Below are 21,633 nucleotides of genomic sequence, written 5' to 3'. Positions count from 1 at the left end.
GCCTTTTCTCACTTTTAACGACTGAATAGGAAGTTCAATCTTCACCGGTAGCCAATCAGATATAGCTGGCGCAAGACTATCACTAATTATACAAGGCATACGGTGAGGAGAGGCGACTGACAAGTGCTGCCATCTCGTGATTCCTAATCCTACGTTTACTGTTTGAAATAGTGTGGGTTCTACGGTCGATTTTCTTGAGTTTACGGGACGAAATACTCGCTTGCCCGTGCAAGTGATCGGCTAATTCGGTTTGGTCGAAGAAAGTCTTAGAACTTAATGCTCTTTCTTCGGGGCCCAGCACCGTAGACACACATGATACTTCAATTGAGGTACACAGGCTCCTCCTGTTTTTTTTTATTGACTGGCTGTTGAAAATAACGGTTTCTTCATCTCAAAAAAAAAAAAAAAGAAAGTTCAACCGGCCTCTGGAATACACGTAGTTGACAAACATTTCACACTGACCACAGAGCCTTAATACTCTGGCCACAATTTCAGCCATTTCACATTTAAGATAATATGGACTTGTACGGAATTAGTATATAGGTTTGTACAAAATTGGCAGCGGATGCTATTAGTAAACTGAACAAAAAATTTTTCATTTCGTTCGCTTTCTCTTACCTTCGAAGTTTGTTAATTTTTTGGGGCGAGCTAACTGCTGATCGTAAGGAAGGAAGAATCGTCCAGTAGCTCTCTGGGTGACATCGGCACCACATTTTACGAGGCGATCGACAATGTCGATGTTTTCATAGGCGATTCCAAAGTGTAAAGCGCTGGCTCCTGTAAGAAGAGAAATGTATATACACATATGAATATCAGTCATAATCGATAGAGGACATAACATATGAATATTAGAAAACAACTTTAATCGAAATGCACACAATACACACATATTTGAGCGGCACATGTTTTGCTGGCATACTCAACAAGTTAAAGAAGTAACCCAGAAAGAAACAAAAGAAATTCTATCTAAAAATAGAAAGTAAGTGTAAGGATTTTTGTCACGAAGACTTGCGAATTCTCTTTAAACTGTGTACTAGTGGCGAGGAGGCGCGGCAGTCGTAACAACGGAAGCAGACGACGCTTAGTACTTTTTTTAGCAAAGTTTTTTTTAGCAGACTTTTTTTAGCAAAATACCGCCGAGTGGTATCCATTTTTTTTTTAAATGTGCCCGAAGTGAGAGAACAAGTACAACATTAGTGTTTGAAAGCAAATATAATTTTCTAGTTAGATCATATACTACAATATAATAGGTCATCGGCATTGCAAAAAAGAGCTATGAGTTAATTTCAGCGAGCATTCATTCTGCGTAATGATCAAGACTTTCACCAGCTTTACCATTCATCACGAGTCCGAGTTTTACTGGCGCAGTCGATAGGACCTACAAGGTGAGAGCAATTCGTTATGTAAATGCATGCTCCCATGTTTTAGAGTTCTATTTTGATTATTTGGGCGAAAGTCTGTTTTAATACAAAACAAAAAAAATGGCGTTCGGAGTTTGTTCCATCCTAGAACAGTACAATAGTTTGGATAAAAGAAAAACACGCCAGTGTTCAAGCTATATTTTCGTCCCAGATAAATTAGAATAGTTTTTTTTTTTTTCATTTTAAATTTATTTTGTTCTGTTCTGCATTTACCGATTGGTCCTGTTTTGCATGTTTGTTCCATCTTGGAACAGTCAGTACTTGTGATTTCTCGCCAGAGAAAGAACACGACAGTGTTATCATAGTTCATTTTTGCATACTGTTTTGATAGTTCTGTTTCGAGATTTAAGTTATTATATAGTAGCGGTGTAAAATCGAAACTATTTCTTTTTGGTTTTGGTTTTGTTTATATATATATATATATATATATATATATATATATATATATATATATATATATATATATATATATATATATATATATATTTGTGTATTTGAAAGTGTAGTAAATTGTGTAGTTGAAGTTTTTTTTTTTATCTGATAATATTGTAAGATTTATCTATGTTTACAAATGATATGTTGAATTTAGTTATGAGTCCCATAATCGCCAAATATATACATCTCTTTCTGGGCATTTAAAAAAAAATGCAATTGATTCCTTTTTAAGGGTGATTTTTTTATCAGTAAAGAGAGTTATTGTTAAGCACCATGGCTTATTTAACCAAAGGTAGAAAGGAAGATTTACGTAAATCTTAAAATGATTATTACGGGAAGTAAATTTTATGAAGAAGAATTTGTTAAAGGGATGTTGGAGACGATTATTAGTACCAGACTCGAGGAAGAACTGATGAAGAAAGAAGAATTAGAAGCTCAACGGCGGAAGGAAGAACTAGAAGCCCAATGCCGGAAAAATTAATTGCGAGCCCAACAGAAAAGAGAACAAATGGAGTTCGAGTTGAAGAAACTGGAAATTGAAGCGTTTGTTCAACCAACCTCAACTCCAGTATCCAGTGACAATAAACCATATTGTCTTGAACTAATTAAGCTAATGCCTAGGTTTAGATTACAAGAGGATGACATTGTGATATACCTATCCCTGTTTGAAAGACAAGCTAAGAGAACCAAAATAGATGTTAAAGACTGGATATCATGTCTCTTGACTTTGTTACCATTTGAGATTGTCCAATTAATTGGTAGAGAGTCAGAAGAAAATTGCGAAGATTATGAATATATTAAAACAATTCTACTAAAGAGATTTAGACCGAATCCTGAAAGTTTCAGAAAAAAGTTTGTGATGCACCAAAAGGTTGCTGAAAAATCTTGGAGGGATTTCTGTTATGAAATAATTAATTATTTCGAAGAGTGGATTGGTGGCCTTGATATCAAGGATTTTGAAGGGTTAAAAGATCTAATTATTACGGGTTAACTGAAGAAGAAAGTGAGAGAACATCTCTTAGACGACTGGGCAAAATTTGTTTCTGAGAAGGACTGCTACATATAGAGATAGAATCCCCATACGACCTATCGTCAGACCAGAAACTCCGTTTGAGGTATGGAGTGTGGATTGTGTCGGACCGTTAGAACCTCCATCGGGAAGAGAACATCGATTCATAATATGTGCTGTTGATTTATGCACTAGATGGGCCGAAGCCATACCTGTCAAGGAAATAAGTGCTAAAACTACATGTAATGTTCTGATGAGCATTTTTACTCAGACGGGATTTCCTAAAATGGTCTGTACCGACCAAGGTACAATTTTCACATCTAAACTCACTCAAGCTTTTGAAGATCTGCTAGGCATAGCTCCACGTTTTTCCACTCCAGGACATACTGAGAGTATGGGCGCTGTCGAACGTTGGAACAGAACTTTAAAAGAGATGATGAATAAGAATATACAGGAGCATGGAAGAAACTGGGATTTACATCTTCGCTATCTTCTATTCGCATACTGAGAAGTACCACATAGCACTACTGGGTTATCACCTTTCCAGATGGTATATGGAAGATTACCTCCAGGCCCCTTATCTTTGTTAAAGGAAATTTGGACTGGTGGACGAGGCATCCCAACCACTGCCTCTAGCTCGATTGAAGATTATTTACAAGAGCTTCTTGAAAATCTAAGAAAAGCTCATGAAATTGCATCCGAAAATGCCAAAGGGTCTCAAGAACAATAATCCTCCAGATATAATCTTCGTTCCAAAGAAAAATCCTTCATTGTTGGTGAAAAGGTTTTAGAATTGTTACCTTCATTCTCTCATAAGCTTCTAAATCCTTGGACAGGACCTGCTACAGTCGTCCAACTTACTAGACCACATTCTGCGAAGGTTGAGATGAAGAATGGAAGTCTCAGGGAGCTCCACATAAATAAGCTTCGACCATATATTCAAAGAATTAATCATGTCGGTCTAGTTTTCGAGCTAGATGAAGATTTCAGAACACTCCACTATGCACCCGCTGCCAAGATGAATAAATCAGTCGAAGATATTAGGAAACACCTTGAGGATATGAAAGCTCTCTTGACGGGAGAACAAAAACAAGAACTTTTTGACATCCTCCGGAAATATGCAGATGTTTTTAGTTCCAAACCTGGTCATGCCAAAGTTGACGGACACTCCATCAAAGTTACAGAGAACTGTTCCCCTAAGAGACTCAAACCCTATAGGGTGCCAATCACTCTACAAAAGGAAGTAGATCGACAAATCAAAGAACTGTTAGATATGGGTCTCATTGAGCCAAGTGTCAGTGAATGGGCTCATCCCGTGGTTTGTGTGGCTAAGAAAAATGGAAGTGTCAGACTATGCATTGACTTTAGATTGCTAAATAGTTTTACTATTCCAGATGCTTATCCAATGAAAATAGCTAGAGATTTATTATTTGAGGTAGGACAAGCAAGATTTATCACTGTAGTTGACCTCACCAAGGGATATTGGCAAATCCCTATGGAAAAGGAAGCAAAGCCCTTCACTGCATTCGTGACACATTCTGGTCACTATCAGTGGAACGTCTTACCGTTTGGAATGAAGAACGCTGGAAGTACATTCCAGAAATCATTGGATAGAGCAATAGCTCTTCATAAGGCATACTGCCGATCTTATATCGACGATTTGGCTATATTTTCTAAAACATGGTCTGAACATCTCACCCATATAGATGAAATCTTCAAAACATTAAGAGAGGTGGGTTTAACAGTAAACCTAGAAAAATGCGAATTCGGGAAAAATCAAGTGAAGTTCCTAGGTCATTTGATTGGATCCGGTCAACATTACCCGGACCCAGAGAAGGTCGAGGTTATAAAAGGTTTAGCGACACCACGACAAAGAAGGAAGTAAGAAGTCTACTTGGGCTGGCTAGCTACTACCGTGACTACATACCACGATTCTCCCAAATTGTATTACCACACAAATCTGACTAAGAAAAGTGTCCCAAACAATATTCCTTGGACTACTGATGCTGATGAAGCTTTTACGAAACTCAAAGAAGAGCTTATAAAAATGCCTTCTTTGCATACTCCAGATCTCGACAAGCCTTTCCAGTTGTATACGGATGCATCAGCAACAGCAATTGGCGCATGCTTAGCTCAAAACAACGAGCAAGGAAAAGAATTGCCCATTGCTTTCTTCAGTAAGTAACTAAATTCCTGTCAAATGAAATGGTCAACCATTGAAAGGGAAGCTTTTTGCGTCTTGCAGGCGTTGAAAAAGTTTGACACATGGGTATTTGGTGCTGAAATACAGGTAATTTCAGATCATAACCCTCTGACCTATCTAACTAAAAGTGCCCCTCATGGTGCCAAGTTGTCCCGATTTAGCCCTACAACGTTATAATATGACCGTTACATATAGAAAGGGTAGTCGTCATGGTAACGCCGATGCCCTTTCCAGATTAAAAACTGATATAATTAATTAATGTTATTGGCTTGTTTCTTAATAATGATTATATATTTTCTTGATGTTTAGTTAATGATGATTATATAATGATGTTTTTTTTTGTTTTGTTTGTTTGTGGGAGCTGCATCGCACCACAAAGCTCTCACCTCATTTCTTGTATTTTAGAGTCAATTACTCGCCTGAGTTTTCTTTTAGATGCAACATCGACACTCCTGTGACGGATGTGCTTCCCCCAAAGGGAGTTGTAAGGATTTTTATCACGAAGACTTGCGAATTCTCTTTAAACTGTGTACTGGTGGCGAGGAGGCGCGGCAGTCGTAACAACGAAAGCAGACGACGCTTAGGACTTTTTTTAGCAAAGTTTCCGCTGAGTGGTAACCATTTTTTTTTTTTTTAAATGTACCCGAAGTGAGAGAACAAGTACAACATTAGTGTTTGAAAGCAAATATAATTTTCTAGTTAGATCATATACTACAATATAATAGGTCATCGGCATTGCAAAACAGAGCTATGAGTTCATTTCAGCGAGCATTCATTCTGCGTAATGATCAAGACTTTCACCAGCTTTACCATTCATCACGAGTCCGAGTTTTACTTTAAGCTTAATTCTTAGTCACTTTGGAGAGAAATCAGAAGAAAAATAAAATGAAAAATGAAGGTAGCAAAATATTCTGGACGGTATTGAAAAGGAGAAAAGCAATGGACGAAAGCATACTGTTAAGCAGGCATGTCAAACACGTGGCCCGCAAAGAAGTAACATGCGGGCCCTAAAACTTTGTAACTAATATGGTTATTTAACTTTTGACAACACCGATTTAAATAAACATATTTAAAAAATTAACGGTTCCACTTAAGATTATTTTATACGCAAAACTACTGTATAATTTCTAAAGGAAATAATGTTCTATTTGTCATTTCAAAAAATCTTGTTACACCTTCAGTGAATGGTTTCGAACCACTACATAAATATCGAATTTTACCGAGCAAGTATACGCGGCTACATCCGCTGACCACAGCAATCGGAGGCTAGCTGTTAGCAATTTTCAGGTCGTAAGAAAGTGTAGTGTTTTCTTTATAATTAATAAAGAATTTATAAAAATAATTTCGAAACCTTCAACCAGTATGAGTAAAAACTATTAATTGAAGAGGAACATCGTAGTTTTCAAGAAAAATGGGAGTTACAATATTTTTGTATTCAAGGGGGAAAAAAAAGTATGCCTGATATGTAGAAACTCAATTGCAGTTTGCAAAGAATATAATATTAAAAGGCATTACGATACAAATCATAAAGAAAACTATGACAAATATGTTGCGAAACTTCGTGAAGATAAATTGTCAGAATTAAAGTTGACACTTCAAAATCAACAAAGTGTATTTACCAAACCTACTGAAGATAATAGAGCTACGGTAAAAACCAGTTATTTGTTATCACCTTTAATTGCAAGCAAGTCGAAACCATTCACTGAAGGAAAATTTATTCGCGAATATATTATTAAACAGTTGAAGTGTTGTGTCCTGATCAATTAAAGAAATTTAGAAATATAAGCTTATCTCGAAATACCATTGCTAGCAGAATTGATGATATAGCCGGGAACTTAAGAAATAAACTAAAATCAATAATTCCAACATTTGCCTTGATCTATTCATTTGCAACTGACGAAAGCACAGATGTACGGGATATCGGTCAGCTGGCTGTTTTTATTCGTGGATGTGATAAGAACTTAAAAGTAAGTGAAGAACTTCTAGAAATTATTCTTATTCCTATGCACGATATAACCACTAGAGTTGATATTTTTGACGCCCTTATGGAAGTTTTGAATGAATACAATTTGCCGTTAAAAAAGCTAGTTTGTCTTGCAAATGATGGTATTGTTAAAAATTTAAAAGAAAATGTAAAGAACGAGATAATAATAATTTTCAACATTTTCATTGCATTATTTATCAGTCAACACTATGCTCCAAAGTTTTAAATATTGGATATGTCCTAAAAAATGTCAGCAAAATGTTGTAAATTATATTCGTGCACGTGGGCTTAATCATCGCCAATTTAGTAACTTTCTAAAAGCGCTTCCGTAGCGCAATTGGAAGAACGACGGCACGAACGCCACGCCATTCGATTGAAAAAGGCCTAAGTTCGATCCTCGTCATGACGGGAGGAATCTTTAAATGGACCTTTTCAATCGAAGGTGAGTTATCCGATCTCATACGGAGATAACAGTGTTTTTTCTGCAGGAAACTCGGGTTTTTCATCCGGCATACAGACAAATCGGCCCTTCAGAACACCGCAATTTACAGACAAAAAATACCAGCTGTGGTGGTGGGCAGTAGATGGCGTTGATGTAGATGATTGGTAGTAGAGGATCGGTGTAGTGGTAAGATAAGATAAGGAATCGTGATGTGATTGATTAATAAGATGATGACGTCATTGTCTGTGATTGTGTCTGTGATTGTGACATTCCAAACTCATGACGTGCGTGACGTCATGAGTTTGGAATGTTTAGAAATTTTCTGGGGAACATATGTGTTATTGACATCACGTTGTTTGTTTTGATCGCGTAGGCATTGTGGGTGAAGGTTAGAGATAAGGATTCGTGTTGTGATTCGTGGGACACTATGAACCAAATAGGGGTAGGGTGAATGGGAAAGCGACATCAGTGTTCTGGATGTGTATTGTTATCAGATGTAGATAAGTGACGTAATTTGTCAGTTCTAAATAAGTGATATTATTGTTTTGAATGGAAAAGGAAGATATATTAGTGGATAAGGATTCGTGTCGTGATTGGTGGGACAGTTTAAACCAAATAGGGGTAGTGTGAACGGGAGAAGCGACGTCAGTGTCATGGATGTGTGCTGTTGTGAGATGTAGATAAGTGAACGGTTTGGATATGGAATTGTGGGCGATGGTTAGAGATAAGATAGAGTATAGTGTGTTTGGAATTTCGCTGAGGGGCCCCCTCTGTCAGAGACATCCTGTTGTGTGTTTGATTCGAGGATGGCATTCTGGGTGATGGCTAGAGATAAGGATTCGTGACGTTATGAGAAATGGAAATTTCTGGGGAACATATGTCTCAGTGACATCACGTAGTGTGTTTTTGTTCGCGTATGGGATTGTGGGTGATGGTTAGCGATAAGATAGGGTATTGAATCTTGGAATTTCCCAGGGTGACACACATCCGTCATTGATGTAATGTTGTGTTTTAGCTTCTCTATAGTGGGCAGTACGAATTTTCAAATATAGGTTTGTGGTATTTCATTCCTGTTATTGAATATGGGAATTTTTAGTTTAGACTCAAGAGATGATAGTAGCATTTAGACATTTTCTGAAAAAATAATTATATACTATCATTAGTGTCCCCCCCCCAACACATAAATACGTTTTTCTTGTCAATAGTTGAGTATGGAAATTTTTAGTTTAGAATCAAGAGATGATGGTGACAGCATTTGGACATTTTCTGAATAATTAATTATAGGCCATCATAGCTATCCCCCCCCCCCCCACACACACACACAAGCGGGTTTCTTGTCAATAGATGAGTATGGGAATTCCTAATTTAGAGTAGAGATGATGGCAGCATTTAGACATTTTCTGAATAATTAATTATAGGCTATCATTGCTGTCCCCCTCAAACACACACTTTTTTTTCTCATATACGCAACTCATCCAAATATTTTGATTTGTCTAAAATTTTAAGATATTAAATTTCATTACTTTTCTAATTAATGTTCTGTTTATTACAAAAATTTTTGGCTATTGGAATTTTTAGTTTCGAGTCAAGAATGGCGTCAGCCTTTAGAGACAAAATGAATTCTTTTTTTGAATGAAAAACCAAACAACATTTTTTCTTATAAAAAATAAAAGGAGATTTAAATAGATTAGAAGAACTTTTGTATGTATTCTAGAAAAATTATAATGATAATTTAGATTACCTTACATTTTCTCCAGAATGGCTCTGCTGAATGCAAATAGATATTCCAAAATAGTTGAATTATAACCATATATCCACAGCCCAACACACTCAGAACACAAGGGTTGAAAGAACCAAATTTCTGTGAATAACCTGAAAATCTTGACTCTTTTTCCTTTAGATTTCTGTCCGTTTGGCACTCTTCGTTAATTTCCTTTGCACTGTGGCTCAAGCTATGTTTTTTCTCATGTGGTGAGCATAAAACTCAAAATGTCTTTTCGTGACTAATATCAGCCAGCAACCGGAAAAATTCGCATCTCTCGATGCGGAACTTTTGATATGGCTCTCTCTCTCTCTCTCTCTTTATATATATATATATATATATATTTTTTTTTTTTTTTTTTTTTTTTTTTTTAAAGTGAGTGGTTATTTTTCTCTATTTTACTTTAAAATTCAGTTTAACTACATATTCTAACCAGAATAACTGAGCAAAATAAATAAATTGTGTGTGAATTTATTTTTCCCCCACTGCCGATTTTTCATTTATCTTATCTTTAAGATGTCTCATTTCCGCTCGCAATGTTGTTGTGCCTAGGTGAGAAATCGTGTGTTTAGGTTGGAACTCTTCGTTAGTGTTTTTTATATTTCAAATGAATATTAGCTCTGTAGTATACTTTGTTAATTTCTATGTTACCCTTTATTTCACTGAAATATTATTTACAATATTATATTTCTGAATCTAACATACAGAAATTATTGGCATTTTAGAATATAACACTCACTAAGGTTCATTTCGTAGTCAACTCTTCTTTGCAAGTAGCCTAGGATATCAGATTACCTCCTGCACAAATTTTCCCAAGTGGTCCTGGATAAGTACATCACAATGTACGTGACTTCTAAAATAATAAACGGTTTCCAGCCTTTTAGAGCTATGTGAAAAGTTTTGTCTTATGCTATTTTCCTGAAGAAAGAAAATTTCAAAGACTTTTGTGGTTTACTCATTATTTTACTTTACTGGACACAAAACACCACAACACAATACGATAGCTGTACTGGATGAACGAATTGCAGTAACTGAAATTCACTCGACTCGATTGTTTTTCCTTATAGTACTGTTTATTCTGACAGTTTCTTCAAAAATGTAACTTTTGTGCAGATGACTCATGGACATGTTTTCGCATGCTGTTGTGTATAATGTTCATGTGATTTTTATCTTACATTGTGACATCATAGGGCAGTGGTATTCAACCTTTTTTACTATGCGAGCTCCTTTTCTATACTAAGTTATTCGTCGATCTACTTTCTTATATAGATCATGTTCCCCAACCTGATATCTGATTACGTATAACTATGCAGTTAAATGCGCTCACTCACTTCGGAGGACCCACTCTCCCAGCCCTAAAAACATTATAGAAACTAAAAACTTTATTTGTATTTAAAAATTTATTTATCACTTTTAATTATTTTAATACAACAAATAAAACAAATATATTGGAATAAAATATTTATTTCTCTATTTTGGAAAACCAAAGTTAGAAAAACAACAGCCTGATTACAAACTCACAAGTTACAGGAAATGCTGGTTGATTAAAAAAAGTTAATGTGAAATTTGGCATTGTTTGGACCTGGCAATATTTTCATAGTCAGGTTGATGAAGAAGTGGCCAATCGCTAGATAATCATCCAAATAATTTGTAATTTGATTTCTTGATTTACTTTTTATGACATTCATATTTGAAAAAGAGGATTCTGACAAGTATGTCGATCCGAAACACCACAGAAGTTTTCGCGCAATATCAGTTAATATTGAAATGTTTCATGTGTATACTTCCAAATGACTTCATTGTTTATTGATTTCAAATGTAAACTAGTCTGAATGTTTATTATCTCAAGTTCTAATTCAGCTTGGTTTATATCAAATAGCCAATTTTATTTGAAATTTCTGTGATGTTCAAGTTTTCTTGAAATGGATTATTGATAAAAGATACAATCATTTCAGTTTTATTAAAATCTTTAAATCTTGAATTTATTTCTTCCTCAACTAATTCTATTTCACGAATAAATTCTTTTAAATCACAGCGAAGCATTTCTTGATTTTGTTCAAAACATTTTAATAAATATGGGAGATGTCTAAATTCGCGGTCATTTATATTTTTCTTTAATAAAAGTAAGTATTGTTGGAAAGTTTTTATTGAACTTAACATGTCAATTAAATTTTTATCTCTACCTTGTAACTGTAAATTTAAATTGCTTAATTTTGTACAGAAATCAACTAAAAATGATAAGTGTAACAACCATCTTTTATCACTCAATTGTGGATAAATATCTCCTTTTTCATCAAGAAAAAATTTTATATCGTTAATTAATACAAGAATTCTTTCTAAAAATTGACTTCTGCTGAGCCAGCGAACATTATTGTACAACAGAAGTTCCCTACCATCATCTGCCTGTAATTTAAATAACCGCCGTTGCAGGGCTTTTCCTCGAACAGAATTTACAATTTTAAATGTAATATTCAAAACATCTTTTGTGTTTAATCTTTTACTGCACAGTACTTGTTGGTGAATAATATAGTGGTACTTAAAAAAAACTGGATATTTGTCATCGTTTTTACATAATGAAATGAAGCTTGATTTATCACCTATCATTGCAGGAGCACCATCAGCAGTAATAGACACAAGTTTAAAAAGCGGAAGTTTGCGTTGTTTCACAAATTCATCAAATGCCGAAAAAATATCTTCTCCTCTAGTCCTTCCCAATAATGTATAATTTTAAAAAGTTCTTCTTTACTTGAATAATCTTGAAATACCACGCGAATAAATACCATTAACTGAGCAGTATCAATGAAGTCGTTTGATTCATCAAATTGTAATGAAAACGCAGCAACACACTGGCGAATGTCTGACATTAACTGAGTATTCAGATCGACACTTAACATTTCAACTCTTCTCTTAACCGTTGTTCTGGAAAGTTGTAAATCTTTAATATTCGAAATGATTTAATTTTTATTTTTAAAATCAGAAAATAAAGATTCTGCTGCTGTTGCAAGAAACGATTCTTTTATTAACTCTCCATCAGTAAAGGGCTTTTTTGCTTTTGCTAATAAATGACACACTTTCAAAGATGCAATAGTGGCTGATATTGGTTTATTTATTACTTTCGAAATCATATTTTGTTGTCCAGAAAGTCCTGCCTTTAAATTTATAATTTTCGATTAATGTATTTCGGAATATGACGAAATTTTCATCATATTTTGCATGTAGTGATCGAAAATATCTCTCAATATTACCTTTTTTTTTTTTTTGGAATTGCTACAGATGAATTATAAATCAAACTACAACACTTTCCATTTACCATTGTAAAGAAATAATCCATTTCCCATTCCTTGTGAAAATGATACGTCTTCGATTTCTTTGATACACTCATGATTACCCTCAAATTAAAAAAAAAAAAACTTTTAAATATTTTATTAAAATAAAAATGTTTATAACTTATCAATTAGCGAACAAAATAATGGTAAATCCAACGATAAATTTAGAGCAACTGAAACTCAACTGAAATTCTAACAGTGGATAGCGGGAAGTGTGTGATGTAGTTACGGATAAACACGATCATAAACGAAACGCATACGATATGCTTTGCTTATATTGTATTCACTCAGCTCGCTGTTTGACTTCCGCTGATCCAAATCAATTCATCTACCCAGACTTATAAGAAAATTATTGATTTGATTAATTTTAACGAAAAATAAATAAACAATAGCAATATACTTAAAGAGAATTAAAAAAATAATACAAAATAATGATAAATAAAATATGTTTTCAATTTTAATGAAATTTGTAAGTAAGGAGGAATAAACAAGAGATCGACGGGTTGAACACCACTGTCATAGGGCAAACCTTATCTCTGTGGGTCAAATGGTATTCTATATTATTTATCCTTATTATGTTAATTATTTTTAATTTCACACAGCGTTTTTGATGTTAGACCATGTGACTAATTCTGTCACTCATATGTCCGAAATCGTTGGGATGGAAAAAAAAAAAAGCATTAAATGGTGGATGGTGAGAGGGTAGTCGAGAGGTTGACCCTATAATATATATAATAGTCTTCCCTACAAAGCTTCCCTACAATGGCAAGAAACTCACGTGTGAGGAGAGCTCGATGACAAGATGCATTTTCATCGTGGAGCATTCAGTTTTTCGCGCACCACAGATCTGTTCACTTTTGCGAATGTCCTACCTCAGATGACTTAAAACCTGACAGTACAACTCGCTATTGATGGTCTGGCCTCTGAGGACGAATTCTCGATGCACAATGCCGCGAATGTCGAAAAAGATAATGAGCACGCACTTGGTCGAGCTGTGGACCTGCCTCACCTTTTTCGGTCGTGGAGATGATGGGCTCTTCCACTATGAAGATTGTTGCTTTGTCTCAGGGTCGTACCCGTACACCCAAGTTTCGTCACCAGGAACGATCCTCGACATGAAGGATGGGTCATCCACGGCACGCTGACGGAGTTCTTGGCAGACTTCGATGCGGTGTTCCTTCTGCTCTTGGGTCAGCAGCCTGGGGACGAACTTGGCAGCAACACGGCGCATGTTCAAATCACACGTGAGGATTGTCGGACTGTTTCACATGACACACCGACAATGGCAGCAATGTTGTGGAGTGTTCTCCGACGATCCTCATGCACAAGTTGTCGAATGGTTTCGACATTTTTGGGAATTGAGCTCGTTGAAGGTCTTCCAGTGATGTTCTTCCGCTCCTGAAGTACACATGCCTCTCAAAATACTTCGAACGACTCATTGCAGCATCGCTATAAACTTGCCGAATCATGTCAAACGTCTCTGTGGCAGATTTTCCCAGTTTCATGCAGAATTTCATGTTTGCTCTTTGTTCTAACTTGCTGTCTATGTTGAAATCGCAGATATGGTAATGCGGGTGGTCAGAATAACATCAGTTGTACAGCTCCCGATGTACACAGGACGATGTCTTTTGGCACATTGACTTATGAAGGTAGGAGCTCCCTGCGACTGTGCGTGCAGCCTTGTGCTGCCATCTGTTGGCGTGTTAAAAACCTAGTCTCGAAACATTTTGATACCACCTCGTATATAGAACCATATCAAAAGTTCCGCATCGAGATATGCGAATTTTCTGCTCGCTGGCGGATAATAGTCACGAAAAGACATTTTGAGTTTTATGCTCACCACATGAGAAAAAACATAGCTTGAGCCACAGTGCAAATGAAATTAACGAAGAGTGTCAAACGGACAGAAATCTAAAGGAAAAAGAGTCAAGATTTTCAGGTTATTCATAGAAATTTGGTTCTTTCAACCCTTGTGTTCTGAGTGTGTTGGGCTGTGGATATATGGTTATAATTCAACTATTTTGGAATATCTATTTGCATTCAGAAGAGCCATTCTGGAGAAAATGTAAGGTAATCTAAATTATCATTAGAATTTTTCTAGAATACATACAAAAGTTCTTCTAATCTATTTAAATCTCCGTTTATTTTTTATAAAACAGTGCCATTTGGTTTTTCATTCAAAAAAGAACTCATTTTATCTCTAAAGGCTGACGCCATTCTTGACTCTAAACTAAAAATTTCAATAACCAAAAACTTTAGAATTGGAATTTGGAATTTGGCTCTTGGAATTTTTAGCTATTGGAACTTTTATAATTAATGTTATCTAAAGATAACATTAATTAGAAAAGTAATGAAATTTAAGATCTTAAAATTTTAGAAAAATCAAAATATTCGGATGAGTTATGTATTTGAGGAAAAAAAGTGAGGAAAAAAAGGATTGCCTATAATTAATTATTCAGAAAATGTCTAAATGCTGCCATCATCTCTAAACTAAGAATTCTCATACTCATCTATTGACAAGAAAAACGTGTGCGTGCGTTTGTGTGTGTGTGGGGGGGGAAAGCTATGATGGCCTATAACTATTTATTCAGAAAATGTCTAAATGCTACCACCATCTCTTGAGTCTAAACTAAAAATTCCCATATTCAATAACAGGAATGAAATACCACAAGCCTATACTGGAAAATTCGTACTGCCAAGTATAGACAAGCGAAAACACAACGTTATGTCAATGGCGGATGTGTGTGTCACTCTGGGAAATTCCAAGATTCAATACCCTATCTTATCGCTAATCAAAACCCACAATCCCATACGCGAACAAAAACACACTACGTGATGTCACTGAGACATATGTTCCCCAGAAATTTCCATTTCTCATAACGTCACGAATCCTTATCTCTAACCATCACCCAGAATGCCAACCGCGAACCAAACACACAACAGGATGTCACTGACAGATGGGGGCCCCTCAGCGAAATTCCAAATACACTATACTCTATCTTATCTCTAACCATCATCCACAATTCCATACGCAAACCATTCACTTATCTACATCTCACAACAGCACACATCCATGACACTGACGTCGCTTCTCCCATTCACACTACCCCTATTTGGTTTAAACTGTCCCATCAATCACGACACGAATCCTTATCCACTAATATATCTTCATTTTCCATTTAAAACAATAACGTCACTTATTTACAACTAACAAATTACGTGACTTATCTACATCTGATAACAATACACATCCAGGACACTGATGTCGCTTTCCCCATTCACCCTACCCCTATTTGGTTCATAGTGTCCCACGAATCACGACACGAATCCTTATCTCTAACCTTCACCCACAATGCCTACGCGATCAAAACAAACAACGTGATGTCAATAACACATATGTTCCCCAGAAAAATTCCAAACTCATGATGTCACGCACACAATAATACACAATGACGTCATCATCTTATCAACCAAGCACGTCACGATTCCTTATCTTATCTTGATGTTGATCTGATACCAGGCACTCTGAACCAGAAGTCACTAGTAGTAGTGAATATAGCGATCTACATTATTATACAGTGGTTGAGACAGTTGCAGGTGTCTTTCCACGATGAGTCTTCAGACTCCTTTGAAGTATCAGGGATAATAATAATAATACAGAAATTAAATGGCTTTTCAGTCATAAAGTTTTAAAGCAATTCTTCTAATTGCTGCACGAAATTACTATTTTTTTAGAATCGAAAAACTATGAATGTGAAATATTAAACAATTATCAATGGATAAAGGACCTGGCTTTTTCAGTAAGATATTACAAGTCACCTTATTCAACTTAATCTTAAGCTATAAGACAAACATCAAGTAGTTACTATGTTATTTGACAATATTAACATTTTCAAACAGAAATTATTACTTTGGCAAAAACAAATTCTAAAAGAAAATTTATCCCATTTTGAATGTTGTCAATCATTATTACAAAAATCATCGAAATTGAAATTTTCAGAATATGCCAATCAAATTAATTTATTAGAAAATGAATTCGAAAGAAGATTTTTAGATTTTAAGAAATATGAAACTCAGTTTCACCTATTTAGTTCTTCTCTATTGATTGATGTTGAAACTGTTATTTACAGTTGGAATTAATCGAAATTCAGTGTGAAACAAAAATATATGGATGCTGGAATTACAAAGTTATATAATTATTTATCAGTCGATCGATACCCCAATGTGTTATGTGCAATTAGGCACATTTTATCTATGTTCGGTAGCATATATTTATGCGAACAACTATTTTCAACTTTAAAGAATAATAAAACTACGGAAAGGTCAAGATTAACAGACCAGCATGTGCAAGCAATATTGAAAATAACTACAGCTCAACAAATTCAACAAATTTTGAAGATTTCGTTAATATTGTTAAACTGTGAATGAAATTGTTTTGTATGTTTTCATTCTTCATTCACGTTTAACATAATCTACCATATACTAAGCAAGACTTGTTTAAATATTATTTGTTAGTCCCTTGCTTAAGATTTATTATTCATGTATTATCCTTGAATTTTATCAGTTATTATTTAATTATATAATTTTAATGTATATTATACTATTGAAAGGACTCTGTAGTAAATAACATTTATCTTATTACTTTATTCCTTCAATAATATTATGAGGAATTCTATGTATGTAACTTTTAAGTGCCTTATATAAACTGTAACATATGTTTTATTATTAATATTTGTAAATGAAAGTGAAGGAGAAATTAAGTAACTGCAATATTTTTATTTATTATTTTTCATTACCGAGTGTAAAAGTATAACCTTATGTAACACTAATGCTTATGTTTACGTTCTGCTTTTATCGTTGCCATGGAGATAGAAATAAAATAGACGCGCGAGCGTAGGGCGTGAGCTTCGATAATGGGGAGAAGAGGAATTAATGAGTTGGATGGAGTGAACAAGTTTAGGCGGTAAGGAGGAAAGCATATAAGCGAGAGGTAAAAGTAAACAAGGAGACTGAAGGGCAGGAAATTCAAGGGAGTAGCATTCAGAAGTGTACGGAGATGAGGAGAAAACTTATAGACAGCTGAAAGTAAAGTCATCGGTGGCAGTAATAAGAATTTAGTGCCGTAATAGGATAACTAATAGACTGGAAGATTAATAGAGGATTCAGAATAAATCCACTAAGTTTTAGAATTACTATGTATTCCTATATCGCTTTAAAGAAGGATTGTACAAAGCTCAACTTGTTATACAGTAGTAAACATGGAGTAATTATTCTACCTTATGATCAGCCCGTTAAGAATTGTGTAGCGCGATAAATAATAATTCAGTTATCTCCTTGAAGAATTCTTTTGAATAGTGTTCCATCGGAGTAATAAGTGAACATAGTTTTGAAATGTGCTCACATTGAATCTGATGTGCTAAGGATTAATCCCGGTAAGAACAGTCCTATTTTATTTTATTTCAGTGTGAAGGTTTAAGTGATAGCTCCGTTTTGAATACCCCAACATTTACTGTAGTGTTTCACTGAATTTAGCCGAAGTTAGAAGTTTGAAAGTAATTCCTCTTGGAGTAATAGATGCCGTGATTAATAATGTTATAAGTGCTTGCTAAGTGTTAAATATAGACTGTAACTGAGTGATACCAGCAAATTTATTTAGCCAGAAATTCTGTAGTATTGATCAGCGTGAACAATCTTTGTTATTGAGAGAACTGTGAATTTTGTATCTGAAGATTTGAAGTCTAATTTAATATGAATGTTTTGACCTGAAGAACTAAGTTAATTGTATTATCTTATTTTCGGAGTTAAATTTATGTACTTGTCTATAACCTTGTATTAAATGTTTGGTTTTATTGATTTCAATATTGTGTGTGCCTGATTCTTTTTGATTGCACCGTTCATAAAAAGTTCGAACCTTGCGGGAGCCCTAAGTGAAAAATGTTAAATTCGGCCTGTATGAATAAGGAGACTGCTAAGTTGATTGAAGATTGTTTCTACTATTTTACATAGGCTAATCTAAATATAGGGTGGCGCAGTATAAATATAAATTTCCCTACATTTTGATTAGTAATCAACCAGCAATTAATTGATTTCATTAAGAACAACATTACAACAAGATGGCGAACCATAGAACCAAGAAGGACGTTCCAACAATATAAAACGTTGTCAAGTTTCTTTAAAAAATGATGCGAATAATTTTATTTATTAAATATGTAAACTTTATATTTTATGTATTTTTGTAACATGATTGTATTTTATACTTATATATTCTAATATTAATATTAAAAAATCTGTTTCCTCTTTATTCCGAGATTTTTTTTTCTGTTTCGGTCCGCGGCTTGATGTATAATGGTTAATTTGGCCCTTGTAGGGGAAGGAGTTTGATATGCCTGCTGCAAAGGAATCAGACGTGATAAAATGAGACATTAAAAATCGAAGATAATATATGTTAGATGTCTGGCGTAATCTCTATTTAAGTTTTAAAGACCTGAAAAAGAAATATGACAAACTAAGAGGAAAATCACTTCAAATCCTACAGTTATATATAAATTAGATATTACACTGCATATTATGAGGATCTCATCATAAAGAAATCTGATTTAAGGATGTGACTGTATCGTCCCCAGTTATTGAATATATGGATGTTCCAATCAGGAAAGGTTAAATGGTAGATATTAATGAGTTGGCTCTGAAAGTAAATGAAAAGAATTTTATTGTTAAGTTGCAAGTTAGAAAGGGAATGAATGAATGTAAAGAATAAATTTACTGAATGCAGGTGCTTGTGACAAGAGAGTACCATGTTCTGCACCATGATATCAGTTACTGAATAGAAAAAATATCAGCAGTGCATGAAAACTTCGAAAAGATGCAGAATCTGCATGTGTCACTAGAATTTCCAAGTACAAAAAGGTTGGGAAGGAAATGATGTGCAACCCTATTAAGCAAGAGATCATAAGAAGATGATGATGTGGAAGGAATATAGTGAGGATGTGGATGGGAAGATTTATGAAATACACAAAGGCCAAAAAATTATATTATGGAGAGCATTGTGCGGAAAGCAAAGTCACAGTATAAAAAGAAATTGTCTCTGAAGGAAAATGAAAAGAATTTTATTGTTAAGCTGCAATTTAGAAAAGGAATGAATGAATGTAAAGAATAACTTTACTGAATGCAGGTGCTTGTGACAAAAGAAGAAGATGCGATTGCTCAAATAATGTGTGATCACTTTACTAAGATATAGCAACCTGGTATATGCAAAGCCAAGATGATATATCTTAATAGCATACAGTGTTACTAGAACTGGTCAAGCATTCGTTAAAAGGGACAAATGAAATATTAGCAGATATACTTCAGTAATGTCAGTTGAACTGGTTAACATTCTTTCCTGGGTGTATAATTTGAAAAAAAAAATGGTGAAAAGACACTACTTTTCACCTGTACAACCGATAACAAATTCCAAACCTGTCCAACTTTAGAAAATTATTCTTGCATTTGGATGGGTGAGCCAACAACTATTTATTTATTTATTATTTTTAAATATTACTTGATGCCTAAATATAAAGCGCCAACAGGTTTCATTTCGGCGATATAAACATTAATTAAATTAAGGGGATATTAGATCCCACATTGTTTTAAAACCGAATAAGAAACTCAAAGATTGGAATCAGAGAGTTTCATGCCGAATATAGTATAAACTATAAAAGTATCGGCGAATACTAGCGTGAGCTGAATGCAAGTAGTCATAGAACGTAGTACAAACATATCGCCGATATGACGCCTGTTGGCTCTTTATATTTAAGTAACTTAATGGGTGCATCTTTTGGACAACTCGTATAGCAGAGTATATAAATTCTTTTCGCTATACCCTTTGGTATTAATAATTGGGTCTAGCTACTCACTGATGAAGCCTCAATAAAGGCTGAAACTGGTCTGGGTAGTGACCTCCCTACCATAATGTAATAACAGCATACATTTCCTAGGAAATGTGTTTTTACATTATGATAAATACCAAGGAATAGTAATCAGAACTTTCCCCACCTTTGCAACGAGTTGTCCGTGTTTGTATTACGTTCTAGGACTACTTGCATTCAGCTCACGCTAGTATTCGCCGATACTTTTATAGTTTTTTTATACTATATTCGGCATGAAACTCTCTGATTCCAATCTTTGAGTTTCTTATTCGGTTTTAAAACAATGTGGGATCTAATATCCCCTTAATTTAATTAATTACTTGATGGGCTTCTTGTTTAATAAATGATCGCTTTCTTCGGAGTCACTCCAACCTCCTTTTTTTTCATGGAAGTACTGTTTTTCTACGTCTTTTTTTCTTTTTATATGTATTTTATCCACCGACTGGTCATCACCATCATTGCTCTACTTTTTTTTTTTCAAGTTCAAATTCCATTGGGGAGAATAGATGTTTGCGAGTGCCTGATAAATCAGTTTTTTTCGTCCTATTTGAGATCATCATCATCACCACAACCACCCCTATGCAAGACTGAAAAGACTTGAAAATTTTCCATGTATTTTTTAGTCTGTAGAGCAGTGATTTCGATTTATTTAATCTTTAGAAACCCCATAATCTATTAACACCCTTTCATGAGGTCGGATTCACATTAAAAATTCAGCGTCCAAAAGGTCGAGGCCATTAAATATAATAAGGTAATTATTTTATTATTTAATGAATGACATTGTCATTCTATTTTTTGAAGAGAGCTAATCATCATCATCATCATCATTAATATACTTGAAACATAGCAAAGCTCAAGAAAGTGTAACATGGAAACATTTAGATAGAACTGGAATGCGATGGTAATATATTTTATTCCGACACATGAATACCAAAAATTATACTTGAAACAAAACAAAAACCGCAATAGCAAAAATACGTAGCGGTGTAAGACAGGATTGCTCTCTTTCGCCAATATTGTATAATCTGTACATTGAAGATGCAATAAATAAATTGAAAGAACTAATAGAAACAGGAATTAAGATAAATGGAATTGATATTATCTGGCTACGCTTCACGGATGATATAGCAGTTATAGCTGATAA

The 21,633-nt window shown here is 34.6% G+C and overlaps 1 protein-coding gene across 1 annotated transcript in view; it reads right to left on the bottom strand.

Annotated features, from left to right (window-relative positions):
• Positions 1-21,633, bottom strand: part of LOC150109821 (uncharacterized) — a 185,953-nt gene that overhangs the window by 63,604 nt on the left and 100,716 nt on the right. Inside the window, exon 4 of the mRNA XM_090414049.1 lies at positions 619-777. Coding sequence (XP_090270175.1) covers positions 619-777 — 159 coding nt within the window. The remainder of the gene's footprint in view (positions 1-618; positions 778-21,633) is intronic.

This window comes from Typopeltis vanoorti, chromosome 1, assembly GCF_054136105.1.
Source record: "Typopeltis vanoorti isolate ZY-2024b chromosome 1, IOZ_Tvanoo_1.0, whole genome shotgun sequence".
Lineage (NCBI taxonomy): Eukaryota > Metazoa > Arthropoda > Arachnida > Uropygi > Thelyphonidae > Typopeltis > Typopeltis vanoorti.
Note: the sequence above shows the minus strand (reverse complement) of the source record. Positions and strands in the feature narration are given on the sequence as shown.